Consider the following 25,343-nt stretch of genomic DNA (forward strand, 5'->3'; position numbering starts at 1 on the left):
TCCTGCCACCCACCTCCTGCTGTCCACTCTCTGCTGTCCACCTCCTGCCGTCCACTTCCTGCCGTCCACTTCCTATCCACCTCCTGCTGTCCACCTCCTGCCGTCCACTTCCTACCGTCCACTTCCTATCCACCTCCTGCTGTCCACTCTCTGCTGTCCACCTCCTGCTGTCCACTTCCTGCTGTCCACTTCCTGCCGTCCACTTCCTGCCGTCCACTTCCTGCTGCCCACTTCCTGCCGTCCACTTCCTGCTGTCCACCATGAGTGAAGGAAGCCTGAGGGCTGAGCAGCAACCAGGACCCGCCTGAGAGTTGCTACTCTCTCAAGCTAGAGGATGCTCAGGCCAGGGGCCAGGCCTCCAGTGACACAGTGCTCGCCAGGTCCCAAGAGGGCAAAGGGCCTACCTTTCCCATCATAGGAGCTGCTGGGGAGGATAGAGGGGCCACCCTGGAGGCACAAGGCCTCACAGCAGGGAGAGTAAAGGGGAGAAGCCAAAGAAAGGAGGCAGTTTGAGTCTCAGGGCCCTGAAGGGGAGTCATACTGAACTTCTCACAAAGGCCTCCCATGATGGGTGCTCTTCTGAGGAATTTCCTTCTTTTCTATTAAGTCCAGGGTCTGGAGCTGCTCCCACAGCTCTGGTCTTCTTTCTACCAAAGCCAGATAACAAAGAAAATGGGGCCTCCTCAGAGACCCAAATGCTTCTTCCACAAGATTTGATTTGACTCAGTTGCATGGCCCCCAAGGAGAGAGAGAGGCAAGGCGAGTTTTTCCCATCATGTAGGTGAAAGTGCTTTGAAAGCAGTTTACAAATATAAGGTGTGATTATAATCAAAAATTAATCTATGCCAAAGGGACACATAGCACATAGGCACAGAGAAGACTCTGAGCCACATGCGTTGACAGAGGCAAGACAGCCAAGCATCCCCCCTCCACCTCACTTCCCCCCCATGCCTCCTCCTCCTGCAGCTGAGGGCATTGGGCAAAGACTGCCTTCCCCCTCCTGATGCCCCTGGCAAGGCGAGGACATCTGTCCCAGGCCAGCTCAGAAAGAAGCAAAGGCATTTTAAGCTGCCCCTGTAATTGCCCCAAGTAAATCCAGCTCCAACCCCTCCCACTGCCTTTCATCATCTGTGGTGCCTGGCCTGGCCTAGCCCCTCATTCCCAATACTTCTATTCATTGCTCCTCTGACTGAAGCTCTCCCACGCCACCCCCTCCACCCCTTCACCTGCTTTTCCAGGCATTAAGGAGCCAAGATGGGGAGCTGTATTAGCCAGGGTTCTCCAGAGAAACAGAACCAATACGATATGTTTACATAGAGAAAGATTTATTTGAAGGACTTGGCTCATGCAATTATGGAGGACTTAATTAATAATAGACTAGGAGGAGTCTGTTTGGCTGCCATAACAGAATACCATAGACTGACTGGCTTATAAACAACAGAAATTTATTTCTCACAGCTCTGGAGGCTGCAAAGTCCAAGATCAAGGTGTCGGCAGATTCAGTGTCTGGCGAGAGCCCACTTCCTGGTTCATAGATGGCCGTCCTCTTGCTGGGACCATACATGGCAGAAAGAGGGCAAGGGAGCTCTCTGGGATCCTTTTTATAAGGGCACTAATCCCATTCATGAGGGCTCCACCCTCATGACCTAATCACCTTCCAAAGGTCCCCACCCCCAAATGCCATCACACTGGGGGTTAGGATTCAACATGTGAATTTTGGGGGGGGACACAAACATTCAGTGTCTAGCGTGGAGGCTGGCATGTCCAAAATCTACAGGGTAGGCCCGCAGGCTGGAGACCCAGGGAAGAGCCACGTTGCAGTTCAAGTCCAAAGGCAGCTGCTGCAGAACTCCCTCTTGCTCAGGGGAGGTCAATCTTTTGTTCTACCCAGGCCTTCACCTAATTAGATGAGGTCCACCTACTACATTATGGAGGTCAATTCGCTTTACTCAAAGCCCATCCATTTAAATATTAATGTCATCCAAAAATACCCTCATGGAAACATCCAGAATAGTTTTTGACCACCTATCTGGGCACTGTGGCCCAGACAAGTTCACACATAAAACTAAGCATTGTAAGAGCCAAAGTGAAGGACACAGAACTTGCCTTTCTTTCAGTCTGTTGGAATCTAGGGAAGGAAAGATATCCCAGGCAGGAGTTAGGCACTGTGCTGGGGCAGGTGGGCCTTGGGAGCTTTCAAAGCACAGTGCCAGGGGCTCCCTGCTCTGCTGTATGTGAGGCTGTCCTCACCAAGCTGATGCCCCTTTCCACCCACAGGTATCGGGTAAGCTGATGCCCCTTTCCATGCACAGGTATCGGGTATAGGTACCCCCTTACACCACCAAACTCTTCAACCAACATATCATAAGAGCCTGCCCTGGGGCAAGACCAACATGACTAGGAGTTCCTCATTGCTTCGCACAGTAGCAGGAGGCTGGGCACTTCTCTTTCTGAGCCAAGGGACTCTTCGTTTCCTCCCTTCACTCCCCAGAGGAAATAACTGATGCCATTCTGTTCTACTGCACAGAAGACTCTGCAGCTCAGAGAGGCACAGAGCCTGGGCCCTGGTCACACAGCAGGGAGGTAGAGAGAACATCCATTCCCTTCCCACGCAGGCTCCTCCACAGGCCGTGACCTCCAGAGATTCCTCTGGTTTAAAGCAAATGCCCCATCAAAAGCCCCGGAACTCCGCCATCCCGTCTGTCTGAAAGGGTATATTTTTTCAAATAAGTAATTAATTCCTGTATGCAATAAAAAGATACACTATCTTCTGAGTGAAATATAAAGAGTTCACAGTAGCTGTCGCCCCAGTTTGCATTTTCCACTGCACCTGATGGGAAGGACAGATAAAGATAATGGGATTTTTTTTCTTTTTTATTTCACCTCCCTCTCTCTCTGGAAGGTGGGATTGTAACAAATTGGATTGTGTGTCTGTCCTTTGTGCTTGGAGCCTGGAGCAGGGCACAGGGCTGCGGGCAGAGCTTCGAGGGAGGTCAGAGCCAGCAATTTTCCCTAGATGCCTTGCATATGAATACCTGGGTCACCTTTCCTACCTAGGTCACCTTTCTTCCGTCCCACCGCCCACCCCCTGCCTCTTGAACTCTTCTTTGACACAGCACAGTATGGTACACCGCCCTGGAGCACCACCAGAGCCTCCGCATTATTCCATATTCAAGAATATCCGCTAAGCTCTAGCTTACCTCTCTTAAATCGAGTAGCAGAGCACAGTCTGCTTTTTCCTTTAGCTCTCCAGACTTCCCTGAATAGCGACAACTAGCCAGTGCACAGCTCTTTACAGTTTACAACGACCCAAGGCTTTGAAAGCAGACAGCACCGTTCAATTTAGGAATTTCTTCTTTTAAGCACCACGTTTCCTACTTAGATTATTTTATATTTTAGAACTTGCTCTCACCATAAAATTATACCTTTTTTAAATAAATCACATTGAGGTGGTCCCCCCTCCCGTTCCTGAGTCCGTTTCCCGCCTGTCTGCAGTGACACTGAGTCTGTCCCGGCTCTTCTCTGATGCCGCTCCCGCACTTGGGAGCGGCAGGGTGCCGAGGGTGTCTGGGCTCTGTCTCCTCGGGGGCTCACCTGCCGACAGGTGTGCGGCGGTAGAGTCGTGTCTCCTCCTCCGGGCTTCTGCTCGGGACCCTGGTTTGGGAGGTCCAGAGGACCCCGTGCAGGCTGGTGAGACTCTGCTCAGCGCCCCACGGGGAGGAATGGGGGCCCGGGGTGGGAGGGCAGACGGCTGGCTCTGAAATTGGTTCCTTGTGGGTCAGGAGGGTTGACTCGGCCGGTTCTCACCAGCCTGGTGGGCGCCTCCTTCCCCCCTCACCCCTCCAGGTCAGTCCCTCCTAAAGCTTCCTTTGATGGGTCTGAGGAGAGATGCTGATAGAAAGACTGGACTGGGGGCGGGGCGGGCAGGGGTTGGTTGCTGCAGAGCTTTAAGTGTCCTCAGCCTGGGGTGAGATGCTATACTTGTGTGTGTGCGTGTATGTGTGCACATGTGTGTGTACGCACGCATGTGGGTGCCCGTGCACCCACCTGCATATGCACACACCACGAGGGTCAGAGCTGGTGAGGCGCCATGCTCCCCAGGGAGGGTTTGCCTCTCCGAGTGGCACCTGCTGGTGGGTAGGGGACCCTCCAGGAGCCGGACCAGCAATGTGCTGGGTGCCAGTGTCTCCTTCCAGGGTTGGCCTGCAGATAAACCCCTCCCTCCTGTTCCCCCAGACACCGCACAAACTTGGGGGCACACCATGGTGCTCCCACCTGCTCCTCCCCGAGAATCTCCAGGGACCATCCTATCTCCTGAGCATCCCTGAAATCTGCGCCCCACCCCCTTCTGCCTTGGCCAAGGGCAGCCGTCTTTGGCGGGGCTCCCCCTCCCCTTCTCATCCACCTCCGTCTCTGTGGTCCTCAGCTCGACCCCAGACGCCTTAGCATGGTATTCCAGGCCTTTCTGAACTCAGCTCCTGACTTGTATGTGCCTCGCCAGCCTCTCCTTTCCACGGCCTCCCGCAAGGACTCATCCACGCGGATCCCTGGAAGCGTCACAGAAGTGGCACCTTTGCACCAGAACGCCTCCCCTCCCCCACATACCCTCCTCGGCCTCTCCCTCTTCTGGCTCTGATCACCGGGCCTGTGAGCCTTTGTTCTCCTGCACAGCCTTCTACGCAGAGAGCACTTCAGGGGCCAGGGCTTTTATTAAGTTTCCTTGTTTACCTGTCCGATGCCCCACTGGCACAGTGCCTGGCACACTGTGGACACTCACAGTTTTGAGCGAGTGAAGATGGAGCTCTAAGACTTTCTGGATCTGGATTTTCAACGTGGTGGCTGCAGAAGACGCCTCTTGTGTCCTAATCCAGGGGGAGGCAGACGTCCTGGTCCAGCGTGGGCGTGGTGAGAAGTCACTCTGTCTCAGGATTCACTGGGACCGTCGCTGAGCTCACATCATTTGGTGCCTTGAGGCATTTTCCAGTCTCTCACTGTGCCCCATGGGCAGGCAAAGCTGTCTGGGTGGCTGGGCATTCATCCAGAGGACAATGGCCATTGGCCCAGCTGTCACATTGCCCCTCGGCTGTTCTAACAGGATCACCTGGTACATAGCAAGGTGTGGACACAAACGAGAGATATATTTTTAGTGCTGTTTTTATAGGCAAGACAGAAGAAGCCTGTTTGGTGAAGAGAATGCTGAATTTGGGATGAAGAGACCTAGATTCTACTGACTTTCATTACTGTTATTAAAACTAAGCATATGTGGAATATGCAGCAGTACCCAGAGCACAAAATTAGCTGTGCCCTCGCTCAGGGGCCTCATGACCTGACCAGCCGCCCACACTGGTAAGGGCACCAGATCTGAAGGTGGCAGGACTGCCTCGCCCTCAACTGGTCCACCCTGCCCTTAGGGTTCTTTACCACTGGGTAGGGATGAGGGTTCATGAAGCCAGCTATGCAATTTGGGGCGTGGACTCTTCCCGGGACAGACAGAAGCCAGCAGCTTTGGTCTTTGACCTTGGCTGTTCCTGGTCCCAGCTTGAGCTCCACTACTCATACCTCTGTCAAAAGGAGGTCATGAAGTCGCACAAGAGCACTCCAGAAAGGTGAGCCCACTCTGCTATTCTGATTTTCTTGAGACATTCCGTGATGAGTCTGGGAAAATAGAGGCCCTGGCTGGTCTGGATGAAGGGTTTCAGGAAAGAAAGGAAAAGGGGTAACAGAGAAGTGAAGTGTGTTCAGGCCACAGGTAACCTCAAGGACCCCGAGCAGAGAAGAGTGAGATTTAGGGACAGGTTTCCACGTTAGCACACTTAAATCACTCGATGCCAGGGAATCCCTGCCCTGATGTTGCAACCTCTTCCATTCTGGGTCAGCTGGGCAGGCTACCCATGGCCTTGCTTCTTTCCTGCACGTCCCAGCTGCCAACACCAGGCTCCCATCTATCTGGGGTTCATTCATCAGGACTGGTTTGGGGATGGGACAGAGAATTTCACCTTTTTACCTTTCTGATATTTCAGGGAAAAAGCACTTAGCAATTTTCCTGTAGAAGAGGTAACCAAAATAACAGGCTTGAGAGATCTAAAAGCTAAGTATTCTCCAGCTCGCTATCTTCATGTTGGTATTCGGAGGACCAGTCTTATTAACTTTTCGAGATAATTGCCAAAATGACACTAGTTGATGCCTCCCTGCCGCCCACTGGCGTCCCATCAGAGGCAGGGGCTGGGCTCCAAGGACCGTAGGACTGGGACACCAGAATGCCTCTTCCTGCAGTCCCTGAATGTGTGACTAAGCACTGACATCAGTGACCAGCAGGCTTCCTGCTGCCCCTGACCATCCTGCTGCCCATGGTGTATCGTCACTGCCCACAAGGCTCAGCCAGTGGGGAAAGCGTGCGACGCCCCCATCTGCACAACTTGATTTTGTGGAGGGGGCGGTGCTATGTCCCACTGGGATTCCTGGAGCTCAGAGTATGCACTTGAGGGGAGGCAACTACCCACCAGCATCCCAGTGTGGCCACAGCCCAGGTTCCATCGTGGGCACCACGGTACAGAGCTCCGAGTTGTGATGACCTCCAGGTCTGTCTTCCCAACCTGTTTCTTTAATTTCCCAGTCGTAAAATTGGAAGAATGAGTGATAATCACTTCAGAGAGCTTTCACTTCTGGCAGTGGACGTGTGCCCAGTTGAGGTTCTGGAGTTCAGCTCTTCCTTTGTCCCAGGTTCTAACAGCGCGGCTCACATTTCACCCCTCACTGTAGCTCTCTGTCTGCCCACCACGGAGCGGCAACACACAGGTAGAAAATCCTTTCACTGCTTGGAGAATAAGCCACCGTTACTCGCTCACTTACTTACTCTTTCCCTTCTTTCGTCTAGTCACTCTTTCACTTATGTATTATTCATGTAATAAATACTCATCAGGCACTTACTGTGTCCCAGGCGCTGGGCTAGCCCTGCTGGTAGGCATCTGGCAGCATCATTTTTGTACTCCTAAGGACAAGCCATCATTCCTTGACTGCCCTGGGGGGAGCATGGCCACACTCTGTCCTGTTTTTTTCGGTTGGGGACAGAGATGGCAGACTGACCTTCATCTGCTTACATAATTACCGGACATGATTCAGAGTCAGGGCTGCTGAGTAGGGCTGCACAGGCTGTGCACTGCACAACTTCAGGCCAGTTGTGGAACAAGGAGGTCCTGTCTTTCACTCCTGAATTAGTCACCAGCTGTCACTGCTCAGTCCCCCAGGCCGTATGGCTTGTTCAGATCCCCCTGAGAGGTGCTACAATGCCATCAGCAAGGGTGCCAGTGCAGCTGATAAACCAGAAAGCCCCCACGGCCTCTGCAGTGAAGGAGACTCCTCTTCCCTTGCGCCTGGCCAGTAGACTTTGTGTCCAGAGCTCAGGCCCCGCTCCTCCTCTGGCCCCCAGGTGGGGAATGCAGAACACTGCCTGCCTCCTGTACCCTCACCCATGCAGCCTCTGACTTAGTGTCCCTGGCACTATTCACCAGGGAAGCGGGGAGACCCACGAGGCTTTATCTTTCAGGACCCGCTGTGCGACTGGGACAAAACATGCCACTGCCATATCCTTGGCCCACGCTGGTCTTCACCAGAGTCCCTCTGTACCACATAATTCACTATCTCACCAGCTGGGAGATATTCTGCTTATTTTGCCCTAGCCATGCAAAAAACATGCACCCATACCTACCTGCATAAAATTTAAAACAAAAACAAAAACCACAACAAACAACATGACAACAACAAACAGAACACTGCTGACCAGTTGCCCTCGTGGGGCATCTCCCCTTTTGTCTACCACCTTACCTGCCCCGAGGCCCTCACCTCCATAATCATTCCGGCTGTGCCATCAACAGCAATGGGTAATCCCCAGAGACCTCTCAAGGCTCTTCTGCTCTGGCAAACACGCATGGCATCCTCGTGTTTTCATTCCTGAGACAGCCCGACGCTACAAGAAGCTCTAAACCAAGCAGGAGACAAGCCCAGGAGCCGGAGGCAGGGACTTGGATATTAGGAGCATCTCTGCTACCCCTAAGGGCAGGCAGCTCCCTTCCTGGGTCTGATTTTCATCTGTAGTACTGGTCATGCCAAGTGCACAAGGCAGGAAGGAATCAGTCCTGGACCCCCAGCTCAGCCTTGACAGGAGAGGAACAGAGGGAGGGAGGACAATATGTGTGTCTGCGAGCTGTAGGAAAGATCCTAGGCAGGGGTCAGACAAGGACTGTGGGTAACTCACTCCAGCCCCCAACCACATGCCGCAATACCCCGTGCTCTTGCCTGTTTCAGAATTTCGGCATCTGTGAGGCACTGAATGGGGCAGTGGCTACCTGGAAACCAGATTCCTGGCTTCCTGGCAGGAACACACGTTGTATTTGAGTTGAAAAGGCCATTTTTCCTTGCTGGTGTGTGCGTGTGAACGTGTGTGCGTGTGTAGATGTGTACGTGCCCGTGCACGAGAGCTGGCCTGTGTCTGGCACGCACCTGGGTCTCCATGTGCAAACAATTCAGGACTGGAATGTACGTGCCTCCATCTCCACGTGATTTGTACCACGTGTGGCGATGAGGATTTGGTAGATGAGAAACAGTCTCTTGTTTTCCCATGTGGGGTCCGTCAGCAAGCCCGTGTGTTATAAGTGTCTGGGCCCGTGAGGAGAACATGGGATGTAAGCGTTATACGTATGGCATCAGATAATTAGGTGTTGGATACATCACCAAGAGGCTGTTATCCCCATGAACTTTGTGGGCACGAGGCTGTTCTTGGGCGTGAGAATAGGTTTTGCTGGTCCCTCCACACACTTTTACTCAGTCACCCGGCCAAGGGTGGCCCACCTGCCAGCTTTCGGGTACGGGATGCACCCCTGGAACAGGAACAGGGTGCACAGTGACTGAATTTGCAGCCTTGGTCTCATTAGCTCCAAGACCTTACAATCAAGCAGAGTACGTGACGGTGATGACACCACCTTGTATTTGCTTAGTACTTTCTTAAGTGCCTTCACCTGCCTTTTTCATTCAGCTAATAAGCATAGACTTCTTGCAGATGTGGCCACTGCTGGGAACAGGTGGGCCACGGGGGTGACATTATTCCTACTTCTGTCACATAGTTTGTTGGGATGAGAACCAGAACTGGAATTCAGGGCCCCCCCTGTGCTGAGAGCTTCTGCACCCCTCCCCTGGGAGTGTCTGCTAGCACCTGTCTGTCCGCGGATGCACCCCGAGAAGGTGCCATGAACGTGCCTGCACAGGGGTCCTCAGGATCCCACGGGAGGGCCCTGAGGACCCCTCTGAGATGCGACTGCTCTCCCTACAGAGTGGCGACAAGGAAGCGGGGCGAGGATGATCCTGCAGGATGAAGACATCACCACCAAGATTGAGAACGACTGGAAGAGACTGAACACGCTGGCGCATTACCAGGTGAGGTGACCGTGGAGTGGAGAGGGGCCGGCGAACTGGGCAGCCAGGTCCCTGGGAGTCTCAGTCCTTGAATAGCAGAGCTGCCCTGAGGCTCTTACCAAGCCCTAAATCCACTTCTTCGCCAGCACTGCATGTGCCCCTAGCGACCCAGGGAAAACATGGCCCCCAGCCAGGAAACCCTGACCTCCTTGGAGATAGGTTGTCAGGTGCATGCTTCCCACAGGGCATAGGCACAGACCCTGTGGTACCCGGAGTTTAAGGCTGGGTGCTCCCCCAGGGAAGCATCAAGACAGAGGGTGCTGGTGAGAAGCTCTTGCCAGAGTTGCTCCAAGAGTGAACCCCAACACAGACTACGATTCTGTATTCAGATCTGTGGTGCTGCATCAAAGGAAAGCTGACAGCCTCCTTGGTCCCCTGGTCCTCGGTGAGGCACTGATTGCCCCTGAGGACCACGTTCATCCTGGCTTGTCCTGATTTCCTGGGGTGGCAGAGTTTCTGTGCCCAGGCCCTTACCTGCCTTTTCCCGGTAGGTGCCGGATGGTTCTGTGGTGGCTTTAGTGTCCAAGCAGGTGACAGCCTACAATGCAGTGAACAACTCCACCGTCTCCAGGACCTCGGCAAGTAAATACGGTGAGTTCATTGAATCATTCTGGGGAGGGGAGGATGCCCTGAGCGGCTGTTGTCATGGCCGGCAGCGCTGCTGGAAGACAGTAGATGCCCGGGATGGGGCGCGGGGGTGAGGAGTCGGGGGGGAGTCAGGCAGGCTGGCCACCAGAGAGGAACTCTGGCCTGGAAAGGAGGCCCCTGGTTCCAGGCAGGGGCTCTGATGCAGGAGCAGGACCTCCATCCTCAAAAACAAGAAGAAAGTCTAACCTTCCTGAGCATCCTACAGTCTCTAAGATGCTTTCACGTTTGTGATAACTCGTTATCAAACATCAGGTTCATAATAATCAGTGAATTAAATAATTATTATTTCCCCCTATTATGCAGATTAGCAAATTATAACTCAGATGCACAGAGGCTAGATGACATGTAAAGGACACACGCTATGAAGCAGTTGAGGGAAGGTACAGACCCAGATCTCTGCTCCTCGGGGTGGGGGAAAGGGCGCCGGATGTGGGCTGGAAGCCTGGAGTGCCTTCTTACCAGCAAAACGGGGATTGCAAAAACTACCAACTTCACGGGATGGTTCTGGAAAATAAATAGAAGACACCATAGAACGGTGCCCGCACACGGGGGGGCTGCCTCTTCTTTTCCTGCTCGACACTGATCTCACCACACCTCACGTTTCAGCAAATAAGTGGGAGGAATTGGTCCAGGCAAGAGGGGCGGATGAAGGTACACAAGTGACAGGGCGGTCACTCAGCTGGCCAACCGTCATTTGGGGAGACAGGCTCCCTGCTCTTTCACTGGTACTTAACCGGCTGCACAGAACACATCCTGAGACTTGAGAGCTCTTATAAGGAAAGTATGAAAAAGGACAAGCTTATATTTTTACAGATTGAATAACAAGGGCTGGGGAGATGCAAGTGCAGGAGGGAGGGGAATCTGAGTGGGTGGAGTAGCCACGGAGAGTTTCCCGGAGGCGGTGGGAGAGCGTCCCAGATTCAGGAATGGACGGAAGCGAGGCAAGGTGACAGCGCCTGCAAATGCAGGAAGGATCGGAGTTGGCCTTGGCTGGAGCCGAGGTGTGTCGTGAGCAATGGGCCGGAAGGCTGGGTGGCCTTACCCGCGTGGGGTCCTTGCATTGGCAGAAAACATGATCCGGTACACGGGCAGCCCTGACAGCCTCCGCTCACGCACACCCATGATCACCCCTGACCTGGAGAGTGGCGTCAAGATGTGGCACCTGGTGAAGAACCACGAGCACGGGGACCAGAAGGAGGGTGACCGGGGGAGCAAGATGGTGTCTGAAATCTATCTGACGCGACTGCTGGCCACTAAGGTATGGGACTTCAGACAGGGTGCGGGGCACCTGTGGGTTATGGGATGGGACAGCCTCACCTCAGAGAAATGCCAGAGCTGGCAAGTACTTAGCATCTCTGCCGGTGCCCCCTCTCCCATCCATTCACGTAGGCCCTGCTGATCAGTGCCGGTCTCTTTCCCAGCACAGAGCCTCAGAATCCTTCTCAACCGAGTGCTGGAGCCAACCCCACCCATACATCCATGCTGGCATGCCGTCAGAAGTTTTGATTCCGTCCCTTCTCTTGCCCTTGCTCAAACAGAGGGACACTAACCACGTGTATTCATAGTCTTCTGCCATGCCTTGTGGAAGAATGACTGTTTCTCTGGGGTGTCGTGATGGGAATTGGGGCTCCATCAGTGACTTTCCAGGCGCCATTTCTAATCCTGGTTCTGGGGACATCCAGCACGGATCCTGTATGGGTGGGGTTGGCCGCAGCACTGGGTTGAGAAGGATTCTGAGGCTCTGTGCTGGGAAAGAGACCGGCACTGATCAGCAGGGCCTGAGTGAATGGATGGGAGAGGGGACACCGGCAGAGATGCTAGGTATCTGCCAGCTCTGGCATTTCTCTGAGGTGAGGCAGTCCCATCCCAGTTGGGCCCTCACTCCTGAGACTGGCCTCGGCTCTGCTCTCTGCAGAGGCAAATTAGTAACTGGGCATTAGCCGGCGTGAATAATGCCTCCACAGAACCAGCAGATTGTTGTTTGTCTGCTCTGACCGAGTGAGTTGTTCATTAGCATTTGTGAAAAGTGCTAAGATAACACCATCAAAGGGTGTTAAACCAAACCGAGTTTTTGGCAGAGGAAGGCTTCCTTAGGTCCAGTTATCGGTGTTATGTCTATTTTCCACGTGCCGGGGAGATGGAAAGCTGCTCGAGACAGATGCAGGCGGGCAGGGGGAGGGTGCAGATTTCACAGGTGCACTTGCAGGCTTTCACCCAAGCAGGCGTGGCTGTGCGCTGTCCTCCCCTCCGCCCGCCATCTGGGAGGCCAGTCGATCTCAAAACCCAGCCTCAGAGCTCACGGGGCAGGCGAGCCGTGTCCGAACTTGTGCCCTCCTCCGCAGGGCACACTGCAGAAGTTTGTGGACGACCTCTTCGAGACCATCTTCAGCACGGCGCACCGCGGCTCCGCCCTGCCCCTGGCGATCAAGTACATGTTTGACTTCCTGGATGAGCAGGCGGACAAGCACGGCATCCACGACCCGCACGTCCGCCACACCTGGAAGAGCAACTGGTGAGTGAGGGGCGAGCAGAGGAGGAATCAGGAGAGGCCAGCCTGGAGTCCATGAGCTCAGGCGGGCCTCAGGCCTCGGAGACGGGGCGAGGGGCCGTGGTCCACCTTCCCAGCAGGGACTCTGCGCAGGCGCTCTCTCGGGGCCTCCATCTCCTCCCCGATTATGTGTGTGCTCACTTCCTCTCTCCCTTCCCTCTAGTCGAATCATCCTTCTTTCCTATCAATCAGGCAGTCAGTCAGCAAACATTTAACCAACTAAATGAGCAAAAATGAACATGCCAGATGTGGCAGCCAGGTGGCTCTCACATCCAGGTCCCTCCCCTGTGCCTGACACTGTGTTAGACCCTGAGGCTTCTGCCCCCCGTGGGCTGACAGTCACGGGTAAGAGACAGGAGGGCAGCTGTTCGGACAGAGAGGCGCATGCGACGATAGGGGACGCATGTGTGCAGCTGGATTGTAGAGGGGCAGCATCTCACAGCGACTCTTAAGTGGAGTTTGAAGCACATCTAGGAGTCACCTAGGTGAACGAGGAGTGTTTCCGTTCTATTCAAGAAGTGGTCTTCCCTTTCCACAAACCCCCTTCCCAAACTCCCTTTGGGGAAGGGACTGTCTCATAACTACTGTGTCTTTGAGACGAGGGGATCCTCTAAGTAAGTCCTAAATGACCCTCTAGATGTCTCACCATGGTCCCCTCTCTCCTTTAGCATATATCATCCTTTCCCTTCATTTGTGTGTCAGCTGTGTTTCAGTTTGAGACTGCAAGGTCAGACATCAGTATTCAGCTCTTGTGATGGAACCTTGCACAAAGCTGAGACTCAATAAGTATTGATGAAGATGCAGGGCCAAGACGGTCTCTACTTGAGAGTTCTACCTGGGATAAAGCTGCCTTATATTTGGTCCCTTCAGTTGCAGAATCCCCTCCCAGTAGTTTTACACGGTCCCTGTCCTGGGGTGCTCTCCCCCAGAACATTCTTCCAAAGCATCACGAGCCTGCTGCCCAGCACCCACCAACTGCTAGGACTGACATGGTACTAGGGCTCAGCCAGGTGCCCTGACAACCAGCCCCAAGCCCCAAACCAAAACCTAGATTTAGGCAGAAGTCAGCCTGTGGCTCTGAAACGTTGTTTAATGTAGGATGCTCTGGCTTCTCCTCTCGTTCACCTGAAGCATAGTGCATCGCTACTAAAATTGGGAAGTCAGTCAGGTACAGAGCTTTGGGCCATAGAACTGAAGAGCAGGGTTTGCTCCCACAGTAGTTCTGGGTGAGAGAAGATCTTGCATCGTGGAGTTCTTGCAATCTTTCTGAAATAAGACTCTTCGACTCTGGATTCCCCATCTAGTACAGTACCCTGGGTGAAGGCTGCTCTTTCCTCTGAAAGGCCTGCAGGTCTTGTCCCTCCCCGTGCCTGCCTCTAGGTAAGACTGTATTGCATTCTGCCCATGTTTTTAGCATGACTCTGCAGAGCTGTTCCAAGGGCACGCCCCTGATCTACCCAGTCTGCTTCTCTCTGCCACCAAGTCTTCCTACTTAACCACCCCAGCTGAATGCCTGCAGCCTTCAGAATTCAAGGAATGCCCTGCCCAGACCTTATCCAGATGCTGGGAGAGCTGGTATTTCCAAAACATCCCCCCTTGCTCTTGTAGCCCTTTACAAGTACATCCCCCTGGAATGGTATCTAAACCATTTGTTTTCAGCTCATACCTCCCGCTGGGGTAAGGTAAGGGCACCTCCAACGATGAGATGCCATAAAGTCCTTGGAGGGAGGGCAGAACCTTCCTTCCTGCCAGCTCTTCCAAGTGCCAGGTGTTATCGTAATGAGCTCCAGTGTCAGCGAAGGAAAGCCCAGGCAGTAGACAGTGGTACCAGCTCTCAGGTCCTCTCACCAGAGGATACACTCCCCCGACCCTGATCATAGCCACATAGGCAAGACGAAGTTAGTCCAGGAATTATGAAGTCTGCATACTGACTTAGAGTTAATTGTCCCTGATTGAAAAGAGATTGTTTCTTTATTCCTAGCCTAAGTTGTTAACTCACCCTCTCCGCTACTCCCTTCCTCCACATTCCCCTGCCTTTTCTCTTTTCAATAAACCTCCTGCTCATTTAGCCTGAGTGGCTGCAATCAACCAGAGATTAGCGCCACCACTAATGTTAATAATATGCTAATATTTCATTAGGCAGGAGCTGCTGTGGTTTCCCTGTTTGATTTGCCTGTCAGCACAACTGGCTGAAGGAAGGGCAATGTTGGGGAGAAACAACCGTGCAGCAAATATGGGCTCCCAGAGTCCCTTTCCAGGTGGGGCTTCCGGAAGCGGGAAGATGGAGACCGGAGACTGGTCTACATCAGCTGGGCAGCCAGGAGTTCCCTCATCCGGGGCTCTCAGCCCAGCTCTCATGGTCTCCCCTGGGCAGTTGCAGTGACCCTGACTTTCCCCTGAGTGTCAGAACTTTCGGTTCCGTCCCTTTATTTCCTCTTCTGGATTTCCCAGGATCAAACAAGTGCCACTTACCATTGTCAGACCTCGGTGCTGCCTGCACGGCACACTTTGTGGGAACTTAATAAATACTTGTTGACTGATTGGCAGTCTTGAATATGAGGCCTTACTGTATTTTAGCATTTGTTGTATGTACGTGCTGGCCGCTGGAAGATACAACAAATACAGAAATCTTGTTCTTGCTGGATTGAAATAATGTAACTCAAAAGAGTTTAAGTTGTAAGAGGCAAGCCAAACACAGGCAAACATTGTAACTATTATTACCAACCTTGAGAACAGCAACCAAACAACAATAAAGCATCAGGGCACGTAGCAGGAGGTGAGGAGGTGGAGGCAGAGGGAGGGAAATAAGTGATCCCTTGCTGGGTGCCACCCCATTTCCTGACCTGCGTCTCCACAGGCTGGATGGAAGCCGCAGAATCTGAGAGCCAGCAGAGTACAGTCAAAAGGGGCAGGTGGGCAGGTTTTGCCCGATGCCTCGGGACCCTTTCTAGCAACTGATAGGTGGCTCAGTTAGCAGACCGCGCTGCAAGTTTCATCTCCTCTTTGTTTGGCTCGCTCCCCTTTGGCAGTACCTTCCTCTCCTCTTCCTTCAGCTTTCATCCAGCTAAGGAACACCTCTGCATCTTTAAAACTGAGACCATTAAGTGTCATCCTCTCTGTGAAGACTTTCCAGACATGCCCCTCTGGGTAGACTTGCTCACACCTCCCTGGCTCCCACACTGGGCCCCACCCATCCTTCAGGTCCAGCACCCAAAGTTCTTAATTGCACGTCTGACGTCCCCATGAGCCCAGCAGTATGCAGACTTCTGGAGGACAGGGGATGGGTTTTATTCACACTGGACCCCCAGTTGCTGGCATAGCTCCTGGTATACAGCAGGTGCTAACTGGAAGAAAGGGAGGGGAAGGAGGGAACACAACGGGGCAGGTGAGAGGCCGGGAGTGGGGTTTGTTCAGCATGCCAGCTTAGGGATGGGAATCAGTTAGCTCCACTTGAACTGTTCAGTGCCAGGGCCCTCACCACGTAGGAATAAGCCCATACGACCAGGCAGGAAGGGCATGGCTTCTTCCAGTCATACAGTAGAGGGCAGAGAATAAGATACAAAGCCCAGGTTCCAGGCTATTTAAGGTTTGCCAACCAGACATGCCTTGTATCTGTGGCATAGGGGGCAGACAGTGGAATAGAGAGTCAGAAATTCCATTTTCTAGTACCGGTCATGGCTGTCTCGGACCCCAAAGCCTTGTGTTCTCAGGGCAGATGGTGAGTCCTGTGGTCCAGGCTGGGCATCGAGCCCTCCAGTGCCCATCAACGCTGTATCTCTGAACAGATTGTTCAACCTCGCTGATCTCCACGTCCCCGGAAAGTAAACTGATGACATAGAGAAGGCCCCTCAGAACCCTTGCTTCCCAGCCTTTTCTCTTTCTCCAGGGAACTCTCTGGGTCAAGGCACAGTGCCCCCCTGCCCCCCAGCTCCCTTGACCATCTGCCTCTTCCCTCCACACAGCCTGCCCCTGAGGTTTTGGGTCAACATGATCAAGAACCCCCAGTTTGTGTTTGACATCCACAAGAACAGCATCACTGACGCCTGCCTCTCTGTGGTGGCCCAGACCTTCATGGACTCCTGCTCCACGTCGGAGCACCGGCTGGGCAAGGACTCCCCCTCCAACAAGCTGCTCTACGCCAAGGACATCCCCAGCTACAAGAACTGGGTGGAGAGGTGAGTGCTGGGCCGGGGAGCCCAGGCAGGCCCCGGGCCGCAGCAGGCAACTTCCTCGGTGGATGTGGGACCCGCTTCCTTCCCCTCCGCAATGGGCAGGGCTTGCAGACCCGTCCTGCACGAAGCCCCAGCCTGCAGGGGTGACACCGCAGCCCAGGGGCCCAGTATTGTCAGCTGAAACAAGAATGGGACATGGCTAGAAGTTGCCACTGCGCTCTGCTCCCCTGCATGGAGGGGCCAGCTCTTTCTAGGCCCAGGAAGGAGACAGAGTGCCCTGCTCTGATGCCCGCTAAGAGACGGAAAAAAAAGACAGGCTCCAAGGGACCGAATAACATCCTGCCGCAGACAGGCTGGAGGCCCGTCCCCACCTGCCCCTGTCCATCCGGCAGTTCTTCCAGTGTCCTGTGGGGACGTCCTTGTCACACTGAACAGCTTCGCACAGTCCCAGACCCCTGACTCTCAACACGATGAACTCTTGATGCCCGGGCCCTTACGGTGCCTTCCCAGCCATAGTGGCCCTAATCTAATCCCCGTCTCAGCCGTGCGCCTGTGATGGGAGGGCCACCTGTACGCTGTGGAGCTGGGTTCCTCTTGGCACAAAACTAACTCACGGTTAAAGAACATTCATGGTTTGTCTGGGCTGTATCAGCTCCATATGCCAAGCACCTGAGCTAAACAACCAGCTGAAAGTCTATTTATTTATTCATCACAGTAGCTCCGGAATATAAGAGGACAGGGTTTATAACCTCATTTTGTGTCCATGAAGGTGAAGAACTATACGTACAGAATGGTTGAGTAATCAGTCCAAGATGACTTAAGTGGCCAAGAGAAAAGTAGATCCCCAAATTCAGCTGACTCCCAAATCTCTTTTCTACAATTTATGATACTTTTAGACAAGGCTTTTGCCAACCCATATGGTGTCTGTGTGAATTAAGGCAGGTGCCCCTTCCTACCAGACGATGTGGCCCCATGCCAGGCTGCATGGTTTGTTGAGTGACAGGCTAGCTGTCAGTCCTAGCTCACCCTCTCAACCGAGCACCTTTGTGCAGTGAGCAACCTGCACACCTCCACATGGCGGCCTTGATTTTAGAGTCCCTCTCTCTTTTTTCTAAGTAGCTTAAAGATAGGAAACCTGGATGGAAACTCAGATTTGGTGCTTTTTTGAAGAGTCAGAGACCAGAAATTGTTCTTGACTCAGTGACTGAGACAAAATGAACAATATTGTTTCACCCATGGCAGAGAGACGGTCTCTACCTTTATAGTTGAAAATTGCCTTCCCTTTTACAGAGGGAATAACCGAGAGCGGGGTGGGATCCTGGCCACCCCGGTAACATAGTTCTGCGGGAAGAATTGCATTTTGTTTTCCCTCTCCCTCTGTTCTTTGATTTCTCCCCCACTGCTTCCTGCTGCTGCATGTGGTGGGCTTCCAGCCTTGGCTGTCAGAGAGACAGCTCACTCTTTTGTCCTCATATCTGATTATGTCTGAGTCACCAAAGAGGCTCTTACCTCCCCCTGCGTCGACAGTGGCTCATTCTTCTGACAACAGAGCTGCCAGGAGGAGCAAGGTCTCCTGTGTGGTCAGCTGGCTCTTCAGCAAAAAGAGAGAAGAAAGAGGCAGCAGCTGGGCACCTGTCCTGGTGCAATGTCACTGCAGTGGGACCTCGGGCAGGGAGGGAGAAAGCAGGGATGTGAAGGGCTGGGAGTATTTATGAAACATCTGTGTAGAGGATACTTCCCCAGAATGGCCCGGTTAGCCGGAGGTGAGAATGATGCACGTGCCGGGCTAATGGTCTCCCTTTCACCTGGTGCTGAATGAGATTTGTGCCACGCAGCTGCTATAGGTCACCAGTAACCCCAGTCCATTTGGTTATTTTTAGGAGTGCCTTGATGGTCTCCGTTTCTTATCCCGCCCGTTTCTTAATAACCAAAGGCACTCTCAGGAAAGTCATCTCTCACTTGCTTGGGGTCCCAAATCATTTCTCCTTCCCTTCTGGGATGAGGGTACAAAGACAGAGGGGTTGGGAAATAGCACAGATAGGTCTGGAGATCAAGCCTAGAGTGCTTCTTCCCTCGGTGATGAGTGGATCAGTTCCCGTCTCCCTTCCCGAGGAGGCTGGCCTCTGAGCTGGTCTGGCTGCTGGGAAATGAAGTCCAGCAGCACAGAGCTTGCTCAGGACCCACAGCCAGCCTGATCGCCCGCCTTGGCCTGCCGAGGGCACTGGCAGCCTCCGGTTCAGAAGAAGGATGGTAGAAGGCCCTTTTCCTGTGGCCAGGGCTGGCCCACTTGTGACTTCGATGTTGAGTTGCTGTGAGCGTGCAGACAGCGTGCACAGGGCCCAGGCGCTCTGCCTCAGTGCTGTAGAGCGTGCCCTGCACACATGTGGGGAGGGCCCGCTGGCCTCACAGCTGAGAAACGGGGCTTATTCTGGTGGCCCTCCCTACAGGGGGGTGGGAGGCATACGGCTTCAGGAGTCCTCACGAACTCTGTTGGCTGAGCAGCCCAAGTCGCTCTATCAATCATACCTAAGCAGGCTTTACCTCCTGGAAGTTCTTCATCTACCCATCCCCCCACATCCCCCCCCCATTCTCCCACTCACCCTCCCGTCCTTCTGCTTGTCCCCTCATCCATCCTCCGCCCCATTCCTGCCGCCAAATACCTCGCAGTGCTTGTGGCTGGTGGCCTCGCTGCAGACTCCCAGTCTTTGCTGCCTCCATTCCAAGTATTAGGGGTTTTGCTTACGGCCACGTCTAGTGAAAGGGAGAAGAATCTCTTGGTTCCCCAGTAGCAACCAACTGCTACCCTCATCTCAGCAGAACTCAGCAGTGTTGTCTCCAAACTGGTGTGTCATGATCAGCAGTAATTTCTATTTCACTGTCAACAGCAGTAACAGTTTCAGGTTAGAGGGATTGCCTCTCATTTTAAATTGGAATTAACCCCGCGGCAACGGTAGCCTCCCTCACCTGCAGGCACAGGTTTTCCACATAGGAGTGAATGGAATGGAGCCACCGTTGGGCCCCTGGGAATTGGACCGGGGCATGCCGCTCGCTGGGATGCCATCTCTCACCTGTGTCACACATGAAAAAGGCTAAGAATTTTAAATATTTTTAAATGCCTCCTAAAGAAGCCATCCATTCAAAATATAAAACTTGTGACAGTTCACCCTGGGAGCTCATACTGGAGGTGAAGTATGGACATCTCATTAACTTACTCATTCATCCATGGGTCAAACATTTATGGTGTCCATTGTGGGTGCACTGGATGCTCGGGGTGGATTAGACTTGATCCTTCCCTTGTGGTCCTCATGGTCAAGGAAGACACACAGACCGGCCCTCAGCAAGCCCCATGAGCTGTACCAGTGGCGGCTCAGGGAGCAACGTCCTGATTCTGCTGGGCCTGGGGAGGTCAGTGAATGAACACAGAGGAAAAGACTTTTATGCAGGAGCTTGAGAAGTTAAGTATCTATACATCAGAGCGTTGGGCTCTAAACGTCTTTCACGTCTGCACCTTAATCCGTGAGGTGTTTGAAGGGATGAGGATACTTTGTTCTTCTCTAAGGGTCCAGGGCATTGGAGACCACCTTCTCAATCACTGGGGCCATCCTAAAGGCAAAGATGGGGCACCCACCATCACACACTGGGTGCATCTCACAGAAGCACATGAATGTAAAACACTGCAGACAGGTCAACAGCAGAGAATCCAGCTCTCTGGGGCCCTGCCCTTTGTAGCAGCTCCTGAGGACCAGTATCAGGACCACAATGGGGCTGGCATCCCACCTGGTTCCCTTCTGGAGAAGGACTCGCCTGCAGGAGGACATCCCATGGGAGCAAGTTCAAGCACAGGAGCCCAGGCTGACCTTTCCCTTCCTCACTGCACAGCTAGCTGCTAAGAACACTTGTGTGAAGTTCATTAATGGGACGTTAATTGCATTCTTCACAATCCATAAGGCTGCTCAGTGGCAGAGCCCAGCGCAGAGCCCCAGCGCAGCAGGCGCTCGAGAGAAAGCAGTTGCGCACACGGTGCAGAGATGCCAGAGCAGGGCCACTGTCAGGCTCAGGGGGTGCTGGCCAGGGACTGGGGTTGGGCAGAGCCCTGGAGAGGAGCAGGGAGAGGTCGAGGCGAGGGCAGCAGAGACCTGCAGGGCCGATGGGCCCACTTGGCTCCAGGCAGGGCTTGGGGTGAGGATGGGCCGACTGTCAGCAGACCTCAAGCCCCACACTCCTCTAGGACATCAAACTGCCCAAAGCCACTCAGCTCAGCCATTTAGAACTTGCTGAAGGTGAGGACGCGTGGTCGATCCACTCGTAGGCTTGTGTGTGGCACCGACGTGCACTGGTCCCATCCAGCGCCCTCTGCACACAGGCAGCAGAGGAGGGGCGGGTTGCCCCGTGCAGACCTGACCTCACTGTGAGCGGGAATCACGCAGAGCACGTCCAGGCCGGCTGCCCCGTGACTGCAGGTGAGGAGTTAGACCCCTGCCCTCCCACACTCCACTCTCAACACCCCCCTCACACTCTCTCTTTCTCACACAGACTCATTTTCTGTATGTCCTCTTTGGAGCAAAGGACTGGGCTTTTAGTGCGGTAAAGGCAGGCCATTGCGAAGGGACAGAGTGCCGGGCGACTGCTGTTTCCCATGAAGACAGTGGTCCCAAACCTGGGCTCTGAGGCCCCTCACAACCGTAACGGTCGCAGTAGGAGGCCTCATGCTATTTGCAGAAAGCCTGACAGAGCCGTCCACCTACCTGTAAGGTTTCACGAGCAGGTAACGGGAACGGCAGGAGTCTTTGCTTCTGATGACGATCACGTCCCATCATGGGGAGCCTGGGCTTTTCCTCGCGGTCAGTAGGCCTGACTGTCCGTGGTGACAGGGTGTACCTGTCTGGAGGAAACTCTGGACCCAGCCATGTTGCTAGGGCTGCGTCTGGCTGCTGGCCGCGAGACACAAGTGAGAGGGTCGTTTGTTCCTCTTTCCTCCCCCCATACGACCTGTGGACGTGACCCAGTACCGGACAAATGTATTTGCTCACTAGGCATGGAGTCGCGAGGGGACGATGGCACAAATCTCCTTGGGAGTGGCGAGGTTGGGGCCACCACTGACGCCCTGGTTCTCTGCTATCAAAGGGAACATTGCATTTATTGCCTTCCAGAAATAGAGGCAATGAATCGAGTCTCTCGCTGGAACTTTAGTACCTGGGATGTCATTACCTGGAACCCTGGGGACCCTAAAGATGTTTTGGGGTGGGATTCAGGCTTGGAAGAGAGTGGGCTCTTCTGGGATGGAACAGAGGAACCAAAATGAAACAGGACAAGGAGCTGAGGGGCGCAAGGGCTCTGGAGACGAGGGAGGGCGAGAGAAGAGAGGACCCCACACTGAAATAAGGTTGCGAAGAAAGGAAGTCCAAATGAGCCGGAGGCAGGACGGCCCCCGTGCAGGGCTGTGGCTCAAGTAGGGCGGCTAGCCCACCCCTTGCCAATCCTTGCCGGCCTGGGGATGCCCTGGCGCAGACTGACCTGTCGGTCACACAGGCCCTTGAGCATGATGCTGGAGTAGCACACGAGTGTCACCTCTGATAGTCTGTCACCCAACTCCTGGGCACCTAGGGGCAGAGGTGAAGGTGGGCACAGGACTGAGAGGTTCATGGTCAGCATGGTAAGGGATGCAGAGGGAGAGATGCAGGGCTGAGGTCCAGGGTGAGAATAAACCAGAGCCTCTGAGAATATTCCCTCCACTTACCTGATCAAGCCTTGAGTTCTGGGAACCCAAGGCCTGTCATTGTCACCTGCACTTTCCCAGGTGAGAGTGACTCTCTGAACACTTTGTTCCCCTGCTGCCTCACTTGCCTCCCCCTAGTCCCCGCCACCCTCCTCTGTTCTAAGCTCTCAGGCTCACTCTCCCCAGCACTGAAGCCGCGGGCATTCAGCGGGGGCTGAGCTGGGACACCACAAGGACCCCTGGGCGTGCTGCCCCACAGCCCTGATGCTCCCCCGCCTTTTCAGGTGCCTGGTCCCTTTCACGTAGCCCACAGCCCAAAGCACCTGTCTTGGGGGGCACCAGGGCCCTTCGGTTCCTCATTAGGAAATGACACAACTCCCCTCTGGTGGGAGAGTTGGGGGTTGCTGCATAAAATGTCAAACTGCAGAAATTAAAAATGTTAAGTGTTGGCATCTAATTAACCAGTTGACAGGAGTGCACAGCTGCAAGTGACAGTGACTGATTGCCTTCTGCCGGCCTCTCCCCGCAAGCGGCCCCCAGCCCCACCCTTCTCCCGGCTAACCTCAGAGAGGGGAGGACATCAGGGCAGGGCAACTGTCTAGAAGAGCCTTCAGGCCCCATGGAGGGGATGTCTTGCGTCTGTGGTAGGGGGAGTTAGAAGGACACACAAGGCAGACTGGACCACCCTTCCGGGAGCCGGGAGCAAAGCCAGTGCAGGCGATAGTCACTCCTTCCTCCTGTCCCCACCCTGTCCCCCCTCTGATGGTGTCTGCGTCACCCTCCGAATCCGCTGGCCCCAGACCCAGCGCTGGGAGTTTCCATCTCTCCTCTGCCCCGCACGCACGGTTCCTCACTCCCATGCCTTGGCAGGTATTACTCAGACATCGGGAAGATGCCGGCCATCAGTGACCAGGACATGAATGCGTACCTGGCTGAGCAGTCCCGGATGCACATGAATGAGTTCAACACCATGAGCGCGCTCTCCGAGATCTTCTCCTACGTGGGCAAGTACAGCGAGGAGGTGAGCCCTGCCCTGCTCGGGGCCCGCTGGGAAGGACTGGGGCAGGGACCCAGAAATCCCTGCCCGGAGCAGCCTCTGCGCCCAAGAGCACCACCCCAGACACACCCCTCCCCCACGTCTGCTGGGGTAACTCTACCACCCAGGACTTGGGAGCTGTGCTCTAAAGACAGGGATGCTAGAAACATACCAGTCTATCAGTTCTACATTAATCCCTGTTCTTTTCAGATATATAGATCAAGTATCTCTTTTGGTTTTTTCTCTTTATTTTTTCTTCCCTGCTATTCCTGCTCCTTTATTTTTTCCCTTTCTCTCTCTGATCTAATTCTCTTTAAGCAAGCAGTTCCCCACTTCCATGGGCAGGTCATAAGGAAAAGAATAGAATAGAATAGAATAAACAAGATGATAGTGTAGGAGAGAATCAGAACAGAACAGATACAGACCAGAGCAGAATGGAGTCTATTTTTAGTTGCTGCGTTCCCTAGCTAGGAAACTTCACCCGGCGTCACTGCCCCTGCAGACACTGCCTTCTTTCTGGCCAGCACAGAGGTGCCTGTGGTTTCGTGGTCCTACCGGTGTAGACCAGGTAGGTTCAGAATCCAGGCTCCCCACGTCTGAGCAGCAGCACAGCTGCCTTGTGTGGAAGGCAGTAACAGGAGCCGAAGCCAGGGCCCCGGCTTCTCTATACTTCCTCCCAGCCTCCTTCCCGAGGGAGGGTCTAGGAACTCTGGATTAAGGAAGGAGCCCCAGCAGGGCCCAGGGCCTGGTGTGCACAGGCCATGAGCAGCATAAGGCTGTGAACCTCAAGTGCAGGGAAAGTCAGTGGTGGGTCCTTTAGGGGAGGGACCCCAAAGCCAGCCTATGGGCCAGTGCTAGTCTAGGGCAGTTTCCACCTGTCTGTGGCCGCAGACAGTGAGTGAGGACGATGTAGAGTGAGGCCAATATATGAGTGCCACTGTCTCATCTTGGAAAGGACTCTCCCTTAGTCTGCAAGTTCACTCGTCTACGGTTAGTATTAAAATGTCCCATCTTTATGAAATGTTGGGGCCAGTCACTGGTGGTTCTTGGCCAGCTAAGAAGTTGGCAACTCGCTTGGTCTCCCCAATTAAAAATATATTAACTGGGCCAGGAAGTCCAAAGCTCTGGGACCCTCCCCTCAAGCCTTCAGCCTCCTCTTCCCTCCTGCCCCTCCCCTCCCTGCTCCCTCAGACCCCAGGACCCGTAGAGAGCACCCCTGCTGTCACGTGCCCCTGCTGAAGCCAGCACTGTGTGGTGGGCGCTCACATGTTAGGTGACTCGATCCCCTCTCCTGGAGCAGCCGAGAGGGAGTCACACGTCCCATCTCGTTGTACAGATGAGGAAATGAGGGCTCAGAGAGGTCACATGTTTTGCCCCACATCACCCGGCCAGAAACCGGTGGAGCCACTGTTCAGTCCTACAGCTCCTGAGTCTGAGCCAGACTCTAATACATATTCCTTCATGTGTCCACAGTTGATGTCATTGTCCTCTGCCACCCATGTAATCGCAGCAAAGGCTGTGCAGACATTGTCCGTTAGGTGTCAATGACCAGTAAAGCTTAAGACATAACTCTTCGAGGGGTACTGGTTTCTTAATAGGCAAAGGGGAGCCAAATAACTTTCTAAATGTGGAATTTCAGGCCTTGGGTTGCGGATGAGGAAGACGTTCCTTTTTCACGAGGGGGGGTGGAATGTCTTGATATCGTGAAATCATAGTCGCCCCGAGACACTGAGCACCATGCTTCCCGCTGGGCGTGGA

General features: G+C 53.9%; 1 protein-coding gene and 1 long non-coding RNA gene across 6 annotated transcripts in view; one reads left to right on the forward strand and one right to left on the reverse strand.

Moving 5' to 3' along the window:
- Positions 1-25,343, forward strand: part of PLXNA4 (plexin A4) — a 622,708-nt gene that overhangs the window by 590,220 nt on the left and 7,145 nt on the right. For 3 of the 5 annotated variants that reach the window (XM_059933356.1, XM_059933358.1, XM_059933361.1), the window contains 6 exons: positions 9,323-9,426; positions 9,957-10,056; positions 11,181-11,371; positions 12,456-12,625; positions 16,624-16,836; positions 23,420-23,570. In XM_059933356.1, the coding sequence (XP_059789339.1) occupies positions 9,323-9,426; positions 9,957-10,056; positions 11,181-11,371; positions 12,456-12,625; positions 16,624-16,836; positions 23,420-23,570 (929 nt within the window). Of the gene's footprint in view, positions 1-9,322; positions 9,427-9,956; positions 10,057-11,180; positions 11,372-12,455; positions 12,626-16,623; positions 16,837-21,196; positions 21,294-23,419; positions 23,571-25,343 lie in introns of those variants that run through there. The other 2 variants (XM_059933360.1, XM_059933357.1) reach the window with 2 other exon arrangements.
- Positions 19,807-21,807, reverse strand: LOC132371794 (uncharacterized). The gene is made up of 3 exons (XR_009504971.1): positions 21,579-21,807; positions 20,046-20,230; positions 19,807-19,901 (listed from the first exon to the last, which is right to left on the reverse strand). It is a non-coding gene; the product is annotated as an uncharacterized LOC132371794 (long non-coding RNA).

This window comes from Balaenoptera ricei, chromosome 9 (genome assembly GCF_028023285.1).
Source record: "Balaenoptera ricei isolate mBalRic1 chromosome 9, mBalRic1.hap2, whole genome shotgun sequence".
NCBI classification, from domain to species: domain Eukaryota; kingdom Metazoa; phylum Chordata; class Mammalia; order Artiodactyla; family Balaenopteridae; genus Balaenoptera; species Balaenoptera ricei.